Here is a 12,990-nt window from a genome sequence, read left to right as displayed (position 1 = left end):
TTGAGATTACTAAAGTATGAAACAATTACTTGGCTTGTCATCGGGGTTGTGCATGATGAGAGCATTCTCGTGTGACGAAAATGGAGCATGACTAAACTATATGATTTGTAGGGATGAACTTTCTTTGGCCATGTTATTTTGAGAAGACATAATTGCTTTGTTAGTATGCTTGAAGTATTATTATTTTTATGTCAATATGAACTTTTGTCTTGAATCTTTCGGATCTGAATATTCATACCATAATTAAGAAGAATTACATTAAAATTATACTAAGTAGCACTCCGCATCAAAAATTCTGTTTTTATCATTTACCTACTCGAGGACGAGCATGAATTAAGCTTGGGGATGCTTGATACGTCTCCAACGTATCTATAATTTTTGATTGCTCCATGCTATATTATCTACTGTTTTGGACATTATTGGGCTTTATTATCCACTTTTATATTATTTTTGGGACTAACCTATTAACCGGAGGCCCGGCCCAGAATTGTTGTTTTTTGCCTGTTTTAGGGTTTCGAAGGAAAGGAATATCAAACGGAGTCCAAACGGAATGAAACCCTCGGAAACGTGATTTTCTCAACGAACAAGACCCGGGAGACTTGGACCCTACGTCAAGACACAAAAGAGGAGGCCACGAGGTAGGGGCGCACCTACCCCCCCCCCCCAGGCGCGCCCTCCACCCTCGTGGGCCCCCTGTTGCTCCACCAACGTACTCCTTCCTCCTATATATACCTACGTACCCCCAAACGATCAGATACGGAGCCAAAAACCTAATTCCACCGCCGCAACTTTATGTATCCACGAGATCCCATCTTGGGGCCTGTTCCGGAGCTCCGCCGAAGGGGGCATCGATCACGGAGGGCTTCTACATCAACACCATAGCCCCTCCGATGAAGTGTGAGTAGTTTACCTCGGACCTACGGGTCCATGGTTATTAGCTAGATGGCTTCTTCTCTCTTTTTGGATCTCAATACAATGTTCTCCCCCTCTCTTGTGGAGAACTATTCAATGTAATCTTCTTTTTGCGGTGTGTTTGTTGAGACCGATGAATTGTGGGTTTATGATCAAGTCTATCTATGAACAATATTTGAATATTCTCTGAATTCTTTTATGTATGATTGGTTATCTTTGCAAGTCTCTTTGAATTATCAGTTTGGTTTGGCCTACTAGATTGATCTTTCTTGCAATGGGAGAAGTGCTTAGCTTTGGGTTCAATCTTGCGGTGTCCTTTCCCAGTGACAGTAGGGGCAGCAAGGCACGTATTGTATTGTTGCCATCGAGGATAACAAGATGGGGTTTTCATCATATTGCATGAGTCTATCCCTCTACATCATGTCATCTTGCTTAAGGCGTTACTCTATTTTTAACTTAATACTCTAGATGCATGCTGGATAGCGGTCGATGAGTAGAGTAATAGTAGTAGATGCAGGCAGAAATCGGTCTACTTGTCTTAGATGTGATGTCTATATACATGATCATACCTAGATATTCTCATAACTATGCTCAATTCTATCAATTGCTCAACAGTAATTTGTTCACCCACCGTAGAATACTTATGCTCTCGAGAGAAGCCACTAGTGAAACCTATGGCCCCCGGGTCTATCTTTATCATATTAATCTCCTACTAATTAGTTATTTTCTCTGCTCTTTACTTTGCCTTTATTTTACTTTGCATCTTTATCACAAAAATACCAAAAATATTATCTTATCATATCTATCAGATCTCACTCTCGTAAGTGGCCGTGTAGGGATTGACAACCCCTATTCCCGTTGGTTGCGAGGATTTATTTGTTTTGTGCATGTACGAGGGACTCGCGCGTAGCCTCCTACTGGATTGATACCTTGGTTCTCAAAAACTGAGGGAAATACTTACGCTACTTTGTTGCATCATCCCTTCCTCTTCGGGGAAAACCAACGCAGTGCTCAAGAGGTAGCAGGAGCTCGGGGCGGCGCGGATCGAACGGCAATGTTACGGTGGCCGAAGGTTGAGGAAGACGGCAGCGACGTCAATGCGGGGGTGCTGGACTTGATCTCGTTGGCGCAGACGGAGTAGCGGAGGAGTTCGGAGCTCGTCGACAAGCTCCTAGCCTGCAGGGAAAGCAGTGGCTGTGTGGACGGGGTCGGTCATGGTGGCCATGGCGTCTGACTTCGTCCAGATCGACGGGATCGAGCGAGCGAGGAGGAGAAGTGGATCTGGGAGGGGGCGTCGAGGAGTGAGGCCATGGTGGCAGGGGAGGCAGGGCGTCACCCTTATCCATTCCCCTTCGATGCCGGCGAGGTGGTCGGGCGGGAGCTCAGCTCTGTAGAGACGCGGCTCGGGGAAATATAAGTTATGGTGGCAAATATAATACACATAATCCATATTGTTATGCACTAGCGCGTGTGCGTTTGAAATAGATGGATTATGATCCCGTACCTAATAAGATGGATATGTGTGTGTTAGAGAGAGAGAGAGGTAGAGGGGGAGAGAGTGAGGAAGAGGGAGGGAGAGAGTGTGTGTGAGAATTTGATGGTAAAAAATGTCGCCAATGTCACTTGATATGAACGAGAATATTAAATGTAATATTAACATAACTGATATTAAACTCTTAAAGTTAATGTGGCCCCGTTGCAACGCACGGGCGTTCTTCTAGTATATAATAATAACTAGCAAGATGCTCGTGCGTTGGACGGAACATCAAGATGCATTTGTATGAGTAGTTTATATTCTGGGAGAGAAAGATGAACAAGGAAAGGCCTTATCTGTAAATGTGGAGAGTGTGGGTCAATTGTCATACTTTTCTTCCTATCCGTCAGATATAGATCGAACGGCTTATATTGCAGGATGACAGGCACAATCACCAACTCTGCTTTTTATAAGAGTAGAGATTATTTTGCAAGAGATTTGGAGTCAGGTCGGACAATGACACGATGTGACCTAATTGGGTGTAAACAAAAACATAAATTATGTTCAAATAATATCCACGGTAGCATGTCAATCTGACTTGATTACAATATAAATAATTTGGGGAGATAAAAGCCAAACATGATGACTCACACTAGCTTTTGAGTGTAATAAGTTTCCATGTTCGTCTCCTTTCATTCGTGGCACTGAAGGTACAATCAATAGTATTGAGGCCAGGAAGATATCATTGAGCTATGAAGTGTTCATTCATATCACTAGCGAAACCACATTCATCCTCCATAAGCAAAAGGAAAAGCATCTACCAGATATTCATCCTCACAAAGAAACACTGAAGCATAAGCCACAGAGAAAAGCATGGGACGCCTTAAATCAAGCAAACAGTTTCTCGACAAACAATTGCCAGATTGAAGACAGTAAAACAACCCCTATTATTATTATTACTATTACAAAGAGAAGAACAAACTAGACACCCCTTCCAATGAGACACTTATTCAGCTATGAGTTACTAGCTCTATGGTTTAAATCTTTCTACAGTTGGGCTTCTTCTATAGCTGAACTCCTATCTGTTAAGTATACAAGCTGCAACGAGCAAAGTAAAATCTTCTATAGAGCCACCATCAAATCAAATTTAAAGACCGTGTTTGTACACCCATTGTTAAGAGAGATGGCAGGGTGGGCATGCATTGGCCCTTCTCTGTTCAGTCCTTCGATCCAATTGCGCAAGTCGTTTTCCTCCAAGAGCTGTCTTTGATATGCGTTTTGGTTTGATTCTACATACACCAGAGCCGATCGCATCGGCGAGCTCTCAAGGTCTTTCTGCTCTACTGTCATACTTCATCAGATTGGCATCAGCTCCTACAGGACAAGGGAGAAAATCAATTATGCACATGTTTGATGATCAGCATAAAACCAAGTGAACACTGCATCAAAGAAAACACATTACATGAGTGCAATATTAAATATATCTGCGGTGGTATACCTGCACAATGTAGGATTAGGTTACATCCATGTTTGTCGTATACGTTATGTTCTTGGTTGAAGTTTCCAGCTGGGTAACATGCCCGTTAAGTTCCTTTTCCTTCATTATTGAGGCTTCACTCAAACTATGTGTGCTTTGAGAATTCTGGTGAGGTGAGTTTAGGACCTCAGAACCACAAGTGCCCAATCCATTTGATGAAAAATCTAGTTGTTTCTCAACAGATTTTGTGAGACACATTCTCTTTGCCCTTATCCGGTATGGAGGTGAAACATCAAAGCCCCTTGCAGAACTCGATAGCCCATCAAGAGAACCCAGTGACAGAAAGGATGCAGTTCTAAATGACTCTGGGGTGTCTGTAGCAGGGCGCTTCCCAGCAGGGGTGTAAAAGCTATCAGTGTTCGGTTCACTAAACTTCAAATCACTAGCAGGTGTCGGTCTTTCTCGTTTTCTTCTTCTTAATATTGAAGGGGTGACTGGGAAGCTGTCAGCAGCAATCTTCAATATTGAATCAACACTTAACTGGACTGACATTGTTCCCTTCGTTGGCGTCGTGCAACCATTGGGGGATAGTGCTCCATTCCTGCAATGCTCAGATGTCTGGTGCACGGTTTGATGTTCAGAAATGAGTGAGGAACTGGCAGGGGCTACATCATTCATGTTAGGAATCTGGTAACAAAGAGGACCAAGGCTAGACTGTGCATCATTCTTCAAAGATGATTCTTCACCTTTAGCTGGTACAGCTTCTAGCTGAGTGCTATCAGGTTCCCCCAGGGTATCAAGTGTGGAATCAACCTTGAGTCCCTTCTCATGAACAGAAATAATTTCCAAACCCTTGTCACGAACAGAATCACTTTCCAGACCTTGTGCCGCTGAAGTAACAGCAGAGCCATTAACCACCGATGACACTTCATAAGAAGTTAGTGGCTGCACAGTTGGTAAAAAAGAAATGGATAGGAACCCTGAGCGGTCCTTGGCATGATCCAGTTTGTATGACTGTAGATGTGAGCTAAAATTAGAATGATGAGCTATTTCAGGCAGGTTTTTTGAAGTGATGCCGGGCACTGTGTTCAGATCAAGATGGCCCTCAGAAGCCAACGACTTCTGTTTATCCTTGAAGTCATCATGACCAACTAGTCTTGGAATTGCCAAAATATTTCTGGTGCCATAGACATCTAACTTCTTTCTCAAAGAACTATTCCAATGATTCTTTATAGAATTATCAGTCCTGGAAAGAGCAGCATACTATCAGCACGAATACATTATCTTGTGAAGTGAAGAAGGAAAACTAAGGTGTACAGGGCGCAGACAGTAAAGACACAACTCATAAGGAAACAATCAAGAGTTGATGACCATAACAAAGCTTTGCACAGTTATAAACAGAGAATCAAAAACAAACAAACTAAATAAGTGTCCATTCCTTCGAAATGGAATATTTGGCTACTTCGAAATGGAAGAATTTTCAGGCATGAAAGGGCATCCTTTGGAGCATGGAAAGGCAAATTTATTCATGATATAACGTTATTGTCACACAGGTTTAAAGCTACTGTGAAGCCCATTCTGCTGGCCTGGATCCAATCCTTGCCATAATCTGTTCATATTGTTGTACTCTTTTGTATTTATGTACTCCCTCCGTCCGAAAATACTTGTCATCAAAATGAATAAAAGAAGATGTATCTAGACATATTTTAGTTCTAGATACATCTCTTTTTATCCATTTTGATGACAAGTATTTCCGGACGGAGGGAGTACTATGTAAATAGGTAAGTGCCCTTGTACAGTAATTTACTTTTTAGACTTTTGTATGACTCTCAGTTTCTTTAATGAAGGACTGAGAGTCTTTTGCCTCACAGTGTTCAGTCGGAAAAAAAAATAAGTGTGCATTATGAGTAATACGCGTGCTTACAGATTTATCATCATTCAGCTACAGAAGCCTGTAGTTAGTTTTTGGAGAATTCAATTATTTATTCAAATTTGGCAGACCCATTCCATTTATCATAATCTTGTAACTGCAATTCTGTTTATCAGAACCAACACTAGAGGGTTGAAAATAATTATTTAAAAGAATCCAATATTAAAAAGTTCAACATAGCAAGTTAACCCAAAAAAATAATTATTAAAATAATTATTGATCATTGAATAATTAAAGTCATGAGATAGCATAGTTTGTTAGCACCAACTCAATGCCATTTCAACATTATGCCGCTAGGTTTAGGCGGAAACATTCCAACAGGATGTAAGCTGTTTGGCAGTACCTTCCAGGAAGAACTTTTGCTATTTCTGCCCATTTATTCCCATATTCCCGATGGGCATTAATCAGTGCCTGTTCCTCCTCAGCAGTCCAAGCATCTTTCCGTATGTCTGGATTCAGATGATTATGCCACCTAAAATGTTTTGTATGAATTCAAAATCAGCTTCATATTTACCAATCAGCTCTTTATGTATGTAACCAGTATGTTTCTGAATTAGCAAACTTCCCCCCGTTTGTCTTGCACAAAGGGGGGAATGCATTTCAGCAAACCATATAAAAATAGAACAATCAAAAGAATACCTCTCTCGACATTGCTTGCCTATACGTCCAGGTAGTGACCTTGCAATGACGGACCATTTTGTTGGTCCATACTTCTTTACAAGATCAATAATTTTATCATCTTCCTGTAGAAAAAAATATCATAAATATGTAAATATAACGATAAATGTGCAAAAGCCTTTTTTTTCAAGCAAAGTCAGGAGTGCAGAGACAAACCTCTTGAGTCCAAGGACCTTTGATGAGTTCAGGGTTAAGAACCTTCTGCCATCGATGTAAACATTGTACCTCTGTCCTATCCGGAAAGAATTCAGCTGTGTAGGTAGATAGTGACACAACAAGTGAGCTCACCACACTTGCATATACAGAACAACGTCCAAAGAAGTATGACATTACTATATTACTATATAACTAACTAAAATGTGGGATATGCATTCATAAGGTAACCAATATCCTGCTTCAGCATTAAACAACTGGTCGAAAGAACTATAAGAGCACCAGTAACTACTCTTAATTTCTGCTACCCTTTTTCCTCAAATGATGCTGCAAATATGTAAGATGCAACAGGGCCCCACACCAGTGGAAAAAGTCACTAACAGTTTAGCCCCTTTTTGAGGTATTATACAGAATGGACAATGTAAAAACTTATTTCAAAGTCCATCATGTTTGGTACAACGTCATACTGCAAATGACAGCAAATATAAATAGCAATTTACAAATGCAAGGAGACCTGAGCATATGAGTTGGTACAGAGCAAAGAAGAGGCAAACCTATTTTCTTCCAGCTTCTACCATTGAAAGTCTCAACTGCCTTCCGCAATGTTTCATCCTGTTGTCATTTGTTGATGCCAAATTAGCAGAAATCCACATGTGTGTTGGAATCAAACAGTAAAAATACTTTTCAATAGGAAAAATGGAGAAATTTCTCGCGATATAAAAATCTAGTCTTCCAATAGCAAGACCAAGAATGACAGACATGGCAAATTGATTGAAAAAATTACGCACTGGATGATTACAGCTGACTTTTTTTGCACTAGATAGATAAATTAGATATACAAACCAAACTATATAATATTGTACATTGGCATATACTCCCTCCGTCCGAAAAAACTTGTCCCAAGCTTGTTCATCAAATGGATGTATCTAGCACTAACTTGGTGCTAGATACATCCATTTGAGGGACAAGCTTTACCGGACGGAGGGAGTATACATTATGAATACCGGACTATGAATATGGTTTTGCATTGCATGTAGTAACAGAGAAAGTGAGATAGTTACCTCTTGTGATGTCCAGCCACCCTTCGCTCTCCTTATAGGCCCACTTGTTCGCCTAATATAAGTAAGTTTTTGTCAGCAAAATTAAGGTGAAATATTGTCAGTTCAAGGTAATAAGGAACACCATACTAGTCCAAGATGGATATGAAGCACAATCTGCAGATATACACTAGCATACAATAACAACAAAAATGTGGTTTTTGCAGAAGAGGACTACATAAGGAAGCCGTGTGGTGTGCACCTGAAACAGGGACGCTAACTAATGTACTGCTAGTCCTACCATGTGAATCGCCCCTGTGGAGCCTTTTATCTTTATAAATTTGCAGGTATTTGATTCTCATGAACAATATGCTAAATATAAATTTCCCATAGATGAACACTCACATCCTACCTGGAACCTTAAAGATGCCAGGATCCTGAATATTCTGGTTGAGATATACGGTATACCCAGTAAAATCTAGCATACAAGTATCATGGGAACCAGTTTTTGATGCCTGAGTGACCCAGGGCAGCAGATTTTGTGATCACCACAAACAACACAAATGAATGCCCTCAGCTATGAACACGCATCATTCAATTCATACCAAAAGCTAGGAAGCTTTATCAGCGCTCAATCATGGAAACTGTTCCAGAGCACATTTCAATCAATAAAGATTTCCAATACAAGACTTGCTTAGCAATATAGGGTATCGGTGTCTGCAACTACTAAAACCATGCAGCTAGTAAAGCAAATAAAATAAAATACATCCTTATCTTGTTAAACAACTGCTGCCTGAGCACAACTAAACAGTATCTCCAGTTATACAAGCCGGGGATACTAATACTAAAGCTACTAAAAGTCTAAAACCTCAGCAACCATGACAAAACCCAAATAAACCTTCCCATCAAGATAACAAATATTGCACGGCTCCACGACCATGGTTAAACTAACTCCACACTCAAAGCAGGCATCTTTTGCAAACTGCGTCGATCTACACAAAGTCACAAACTAAACTAAGCCAAGCAAATCAAATGACTGGACCTTTAATAACAAGAGCATGCCAAAGAAGAACATGTTTAACACGGAATTCACCACTACAACATGCTTAAGCCATGCTTGAAACTCTGGATGAAGACAGCATGCTGGCATAGTAGTTCATGGAACCTATAAGAACCCAGGATGCGTCGAGAACCTAATGGATTGCCCCGAAGAATCTATCTTTTGACACAAACAGCCACAAATACCACTCCTGTGCCATTCCTTGACCAAGAAAATCCGCCTTTTCGCAGAATTACAGCCAAAGCGCTCACCAAGCCAGGCAATTGTCGCTGATAGAGCCACAACCCACAACCAAATCCACAAAAAGGGTCAAATCCTCTCACCCCCAACACCCACCGGGCCAGGACCACGACCCGAGCAAGCATCATCGAACCCAGGTAAAGCTAACGGTAACCCAACCGACCGAACCAGATCCCTCCCGTCGTCGGGCCAATCAAGCGCAGCAAGGAGATAGCTTCCTCACCTGAGACCGGAGACGGAATTCACCGAGCCGGACACGGGCGGCGACATCCGCGCGGGCGCACCGGCGCCGCCATAGCTGCTGCCCTCGGACACCGACTCGCTCGACGCCGCGAGGGGCTGCCGGTTCTCCACGCAGCCCTCGTGCTCCGCCTCCTCCGCCATGGCCCCCATCTACCGCCCCCTCATCACCAGGAGAACCTGCCAGCAACAGCGCGAAATCACCACAAGAAAGAAGGGACAAGTTCAGATCAAGAAAGCCGCAGAAGGAACCGCCGCGGGCAGATCGAGCCCACGAATCTAACGAGGCGTACCAGATCGAGCGGGGCGGGGGATCGAATCCGGGAGGGGGCGAGCCGATCGGGGGGAGGGCGGGAGATGGCGCGAAGGGAAGGGAGGGAGGGAGCGAGGGCGCGCGGTGGCTCGAAACCCTAGGGGCGGGCGTTAAAGAGCAGAGCTTTTTATCCCCCCTCTCCTCGCTCGCGCTACGGCTGCCGTTGGGTGTCGGGGGCAGTTGTTGATGGAGAGGAGAGAGAGGACGCTTTCAAAAAACCTCGCCCGTTGAAGCGATGGGGGAAGGGAGGAGGTCGGGCGACGGCGGCATAAATTACTACTGGCCCGCGCCGTTTCCCGAGTCGGCCCCTCGGTTTGTTGCGTATCAGATCACATATTATTCTGTTACAACTCTTCCCTGGCAGAGTACCGTACGCAGAAGGGCCCGATTTGGCTACAAATCCGTGAGCTTGTGCGCAAGGAAGTTTTTTTTAACACATGACAAAAAAAAGTTCTTTTTTTACAGATGTCAAAAAAAGCTTTATTTAACACAAATACTAATATACACTCACCCCTATGAATGTACGTATACTAATATACAACATTTTGAGATTGACGAAGTCATCGTAAACGTCACATAATCGATGAGACCGATGCGACGTTTTCTCCCACTGAACGAGCATCGCCAGAAAATCTGAAATAAATTCAAAACAATAAAAGCAGCAGTCTATGACTTGTACAAAGAAGTTAATAATCATAGCATTGATCAAGAAAAATGCGTGTAACGCCATATGAAATGGAACAATCGCACAACCGCCGAGCATCTCTAGCAGATCCCGTATAACTCTCGCAAACTGGGATATACGGGACGCCATACGGAAAGGCCCAGAATAACCTGCCCGAGCAGATACCGCAAACAAGGCCCAGCCCGTAAAAATTTTAGAGGAGGCTCGTAAACCGTCCCCGATTCCTCCATATATGTGGGTGCCGCCAGGATTTAGGGTTCCCGTCCCGCAAATCCTCCGCCGCCCTCCGCTGCAATCCTCCCCCTTCGGCGTCAAATCCGCTCGGCTCCAGCCACGTTTTCCGTCACATTTCTTCGTCCTTTCTCGCGCGAAAATGTCGTCTGTTGGCTCTGGTCGTGGAGGCGGTGGGGGTTTCGGCCACCGCAGTGGATTCGGGTGCCGCGGCCACAAGCGCCTCCACGACGACAAGGTCGGCGGCTCCATCCTCCGACCTCCTGTGTCAGACAGGCAAAGGGAGGCGGCGCGAAGTCCCGCAGCGCCAGACCGAGGTCGCGCGCGTGGACGACCTTCTGCCGCCACAGCCGACTCTTCGACCCGGCGATCCAGCGGCAGCGTGCGCCGAGCGGGCGTTCTTTGCGGCATGGGTCGTTGCCGACGCCGGAGATGCGGTTGCGGCTGCGCAGCTGCCGGCGCTCTGGGAGGAGTACCAGCTCCAAACTTGGCTCTCCGGTTCGCTGATCTACAATATGCTGCATAGAGGCGAGCCGCTGCCCGCCGAGGTCATCTCCTGCGACGAGGACGATGACAGCGGCTCCGGCGAGGAGTAGACGGATGCTCCAGTGACGACAAGTTTATCTAGCTTTTAGCTAGTTTAATCTATGTTTTATCTAAGTTTTATCTAGTTTGTCTGTGCTGTTTGTATGAACTCCGGTGAACTATCTAGTTATCTAGTTTATCTAAGTTTAAATTTACAGTATATTTATACCTGATATATTCAGCTTGCGTGTACCCGCAAGTTGGTTTCACAGGATCCAGCATCTAAAAATTAGGAAACGGGGAGATACAGGATCTGTTAGAGATGTTCTAAGAACTTATACAATGCAAGGTGCTTAGGTGAGGTGCTTGGAACCCTTCAAAAAAGGGGACGTGCTTGGAGAAATAAATTAGGCTTTCCTTAAGCATTGGTGCCTATTTGTACATGGCAGATGCTTAATTAGACAACTCTTCTATAGAAATAGGCGCTGGTGCTTCAGAAAAAACCGGTTTATTTTTCTAAGCATCTAGCATTGTACAAGGCCTAAATGCATCTCCAACGGCAATTCACATATTTCCTCCCACATCCGTCCGTGAATAGGGGGTACCAGTCTGCGGGCACGGACACGGTAGGCCGCCATTCAACCATAGTTGCATAAATTTCAATCTGTATTTTAACGAACTGGATGAAATTCATGCAAAACCATCAATATTCATCGAAGTTCGAATAGAAAATAACACAAATCCTTCATACATAGCATGCAAATTAAGTTTAGTACAACAATGTCTCAAATTCGACTAGATTGACCGGACGTCCAACAAGTTTTTCATCAACGGAACATGTCGTTCCACACATACTCCCCCTTCAGCTTCATCCAATGGTGTGTGCATGTAAGTGGCTGTCACTTTGTCCTGTGGTACACCACAACAACACGTGCATGCTACATATAATATGTAGACCAACATTAAGTGAATGAATCAATCAACAAGTTGAGCAAGAGGAAGCAAAACTTACGATCTCATCCTCTGCCGTGTGCAATGGCCACCTTGCCTCGAGTTGATGAACCACGTCACAAAACTTGGTGACCCTGGTCTGAATTGTATACCGGCGGTACGACACTGACCTCACGTTGCGTTGTTGAATGATGCACATGTTTGTTGGGGAACGTAGTAATTTCAAAATTTTCCTACGCACACGCAAGATCATGGTGATGCATAGCAACGAGAGGGGGAGAGTGTGATCTACGTACCCTTGTAGATCGACAACGGAAGCGTTAACTTGGTTGATGTAGTCGTACGTCTCCACGGCCCGACCGATCAAGCACCGAAACTACGGCACCTCCGAGTTCAAGCACACGTTCAGCTCGATGACGATCCCCGGACTCCGATCCAGCAAAGTGTCGGGGAAGAGTTCCGTCAGCACGACGGCGTGGTGACGATCTTGATGTTCTACCGTCGCAGGGCTTCGCCTAAGCATCGCTACAATATTATCGAGGACTATGGTGGAAGGAGGCACCGCACACGGCTAAGGATATGATCACGTGGATCAACTTGTGTCTCTAGGGGGTGCCCCTGCCTCCGTATATAAAGGCTCAAAGGGGGGCTGTCCGGACAGGAGGAGGCGCGCTAGGAGGAGTCCTACTCCCGGAGGGGGGAAAAGAGGGGGGGAAAGAGGAGAGAGAGGAGGAAGGGGGGGCCGGCCCCCTCTCCTTGTCCTATTCGGACCAAGGGGGGGAGGGCGCGCGGCCCATCTATGGCCACCTCTCCTCTCTTCCACTAAGGCCCACTAAGGCCCATATACCTCCCGGGGGGGTCCGGTAACCTCCCGATACTCCGGTAAAATCCCGATTTCACCCGGAACACTTCCGATATCCAAACATAGGCTTCCAATATATCAATCTTTATGTCTCGACCATTTCGAGACTCCTCGTCATGTCTGTGATCACATCCGGGACTCCGAACAACCTTTGGTACATCAAAATGCATAAACTCATAATGTAACTGTCATCGTAACCTTAAGCGTGCGGACCCTACGGGT

General features: G+C 44.4%; 1 protein-coding gene across 1 annotated transcript; it reads right to left on the bottom strand.

The window, feature by feature from the left end:
* Positions 1–3,248: 3,248 nt before the first annotated feature.
* On the bottom strand, positions 3,249–9,758 carry LOC119269544 (transcription factor MYB3R-2-like). Its single transcript, XM_037551403.1, has 9 exons — positions 9,495–9,758; positions 9,185–9,381; positions 7,686–7,737; positions 7,179–7,236; positions 6,628–6,722; positions 6,433–6,536; positions 6,137–6,265; positions 3,885–5,109; positions 3,249–3,760 (listed from the first exon to the last, which is right to left on the bottom strand). Exons 2-8 carry the CDS (start codon positions 9,352–9,354, stop codon positions 3,900–3,902), a joined length of 1,818 nt encoding a protein of 605 aa, XP_037407300.1. The 5' UTR covers positions 9,355–9,381; positions 9,495–9,758; the 3' UTR covers positions 3,249–3,760; positions 3,885–3,899.
* Positions 9,759–12,990: the final 3,232 nt, after the last annotated feature.

The sequence above is a fragment of the Triticum dicoccoides genome, chromosome 3A (assembly GCF_002162155.2).
Source record: "Triticum dicoccoides isolate Atlit2015 ecotype Zavitan chromosome 3A, WEW_v2.0, whole genome shotgun sequence".
NCBI lineage: Eukaryota > Viridiplantae > Streptophyta > Magnoliopsida > Poales > Poaceae > Triticum > Triticum dicoccoides.
Note: the sequence above shows the minus strand (reverse complement) of the source record. Positions and strands in the feature narration are given on the sequence as shown.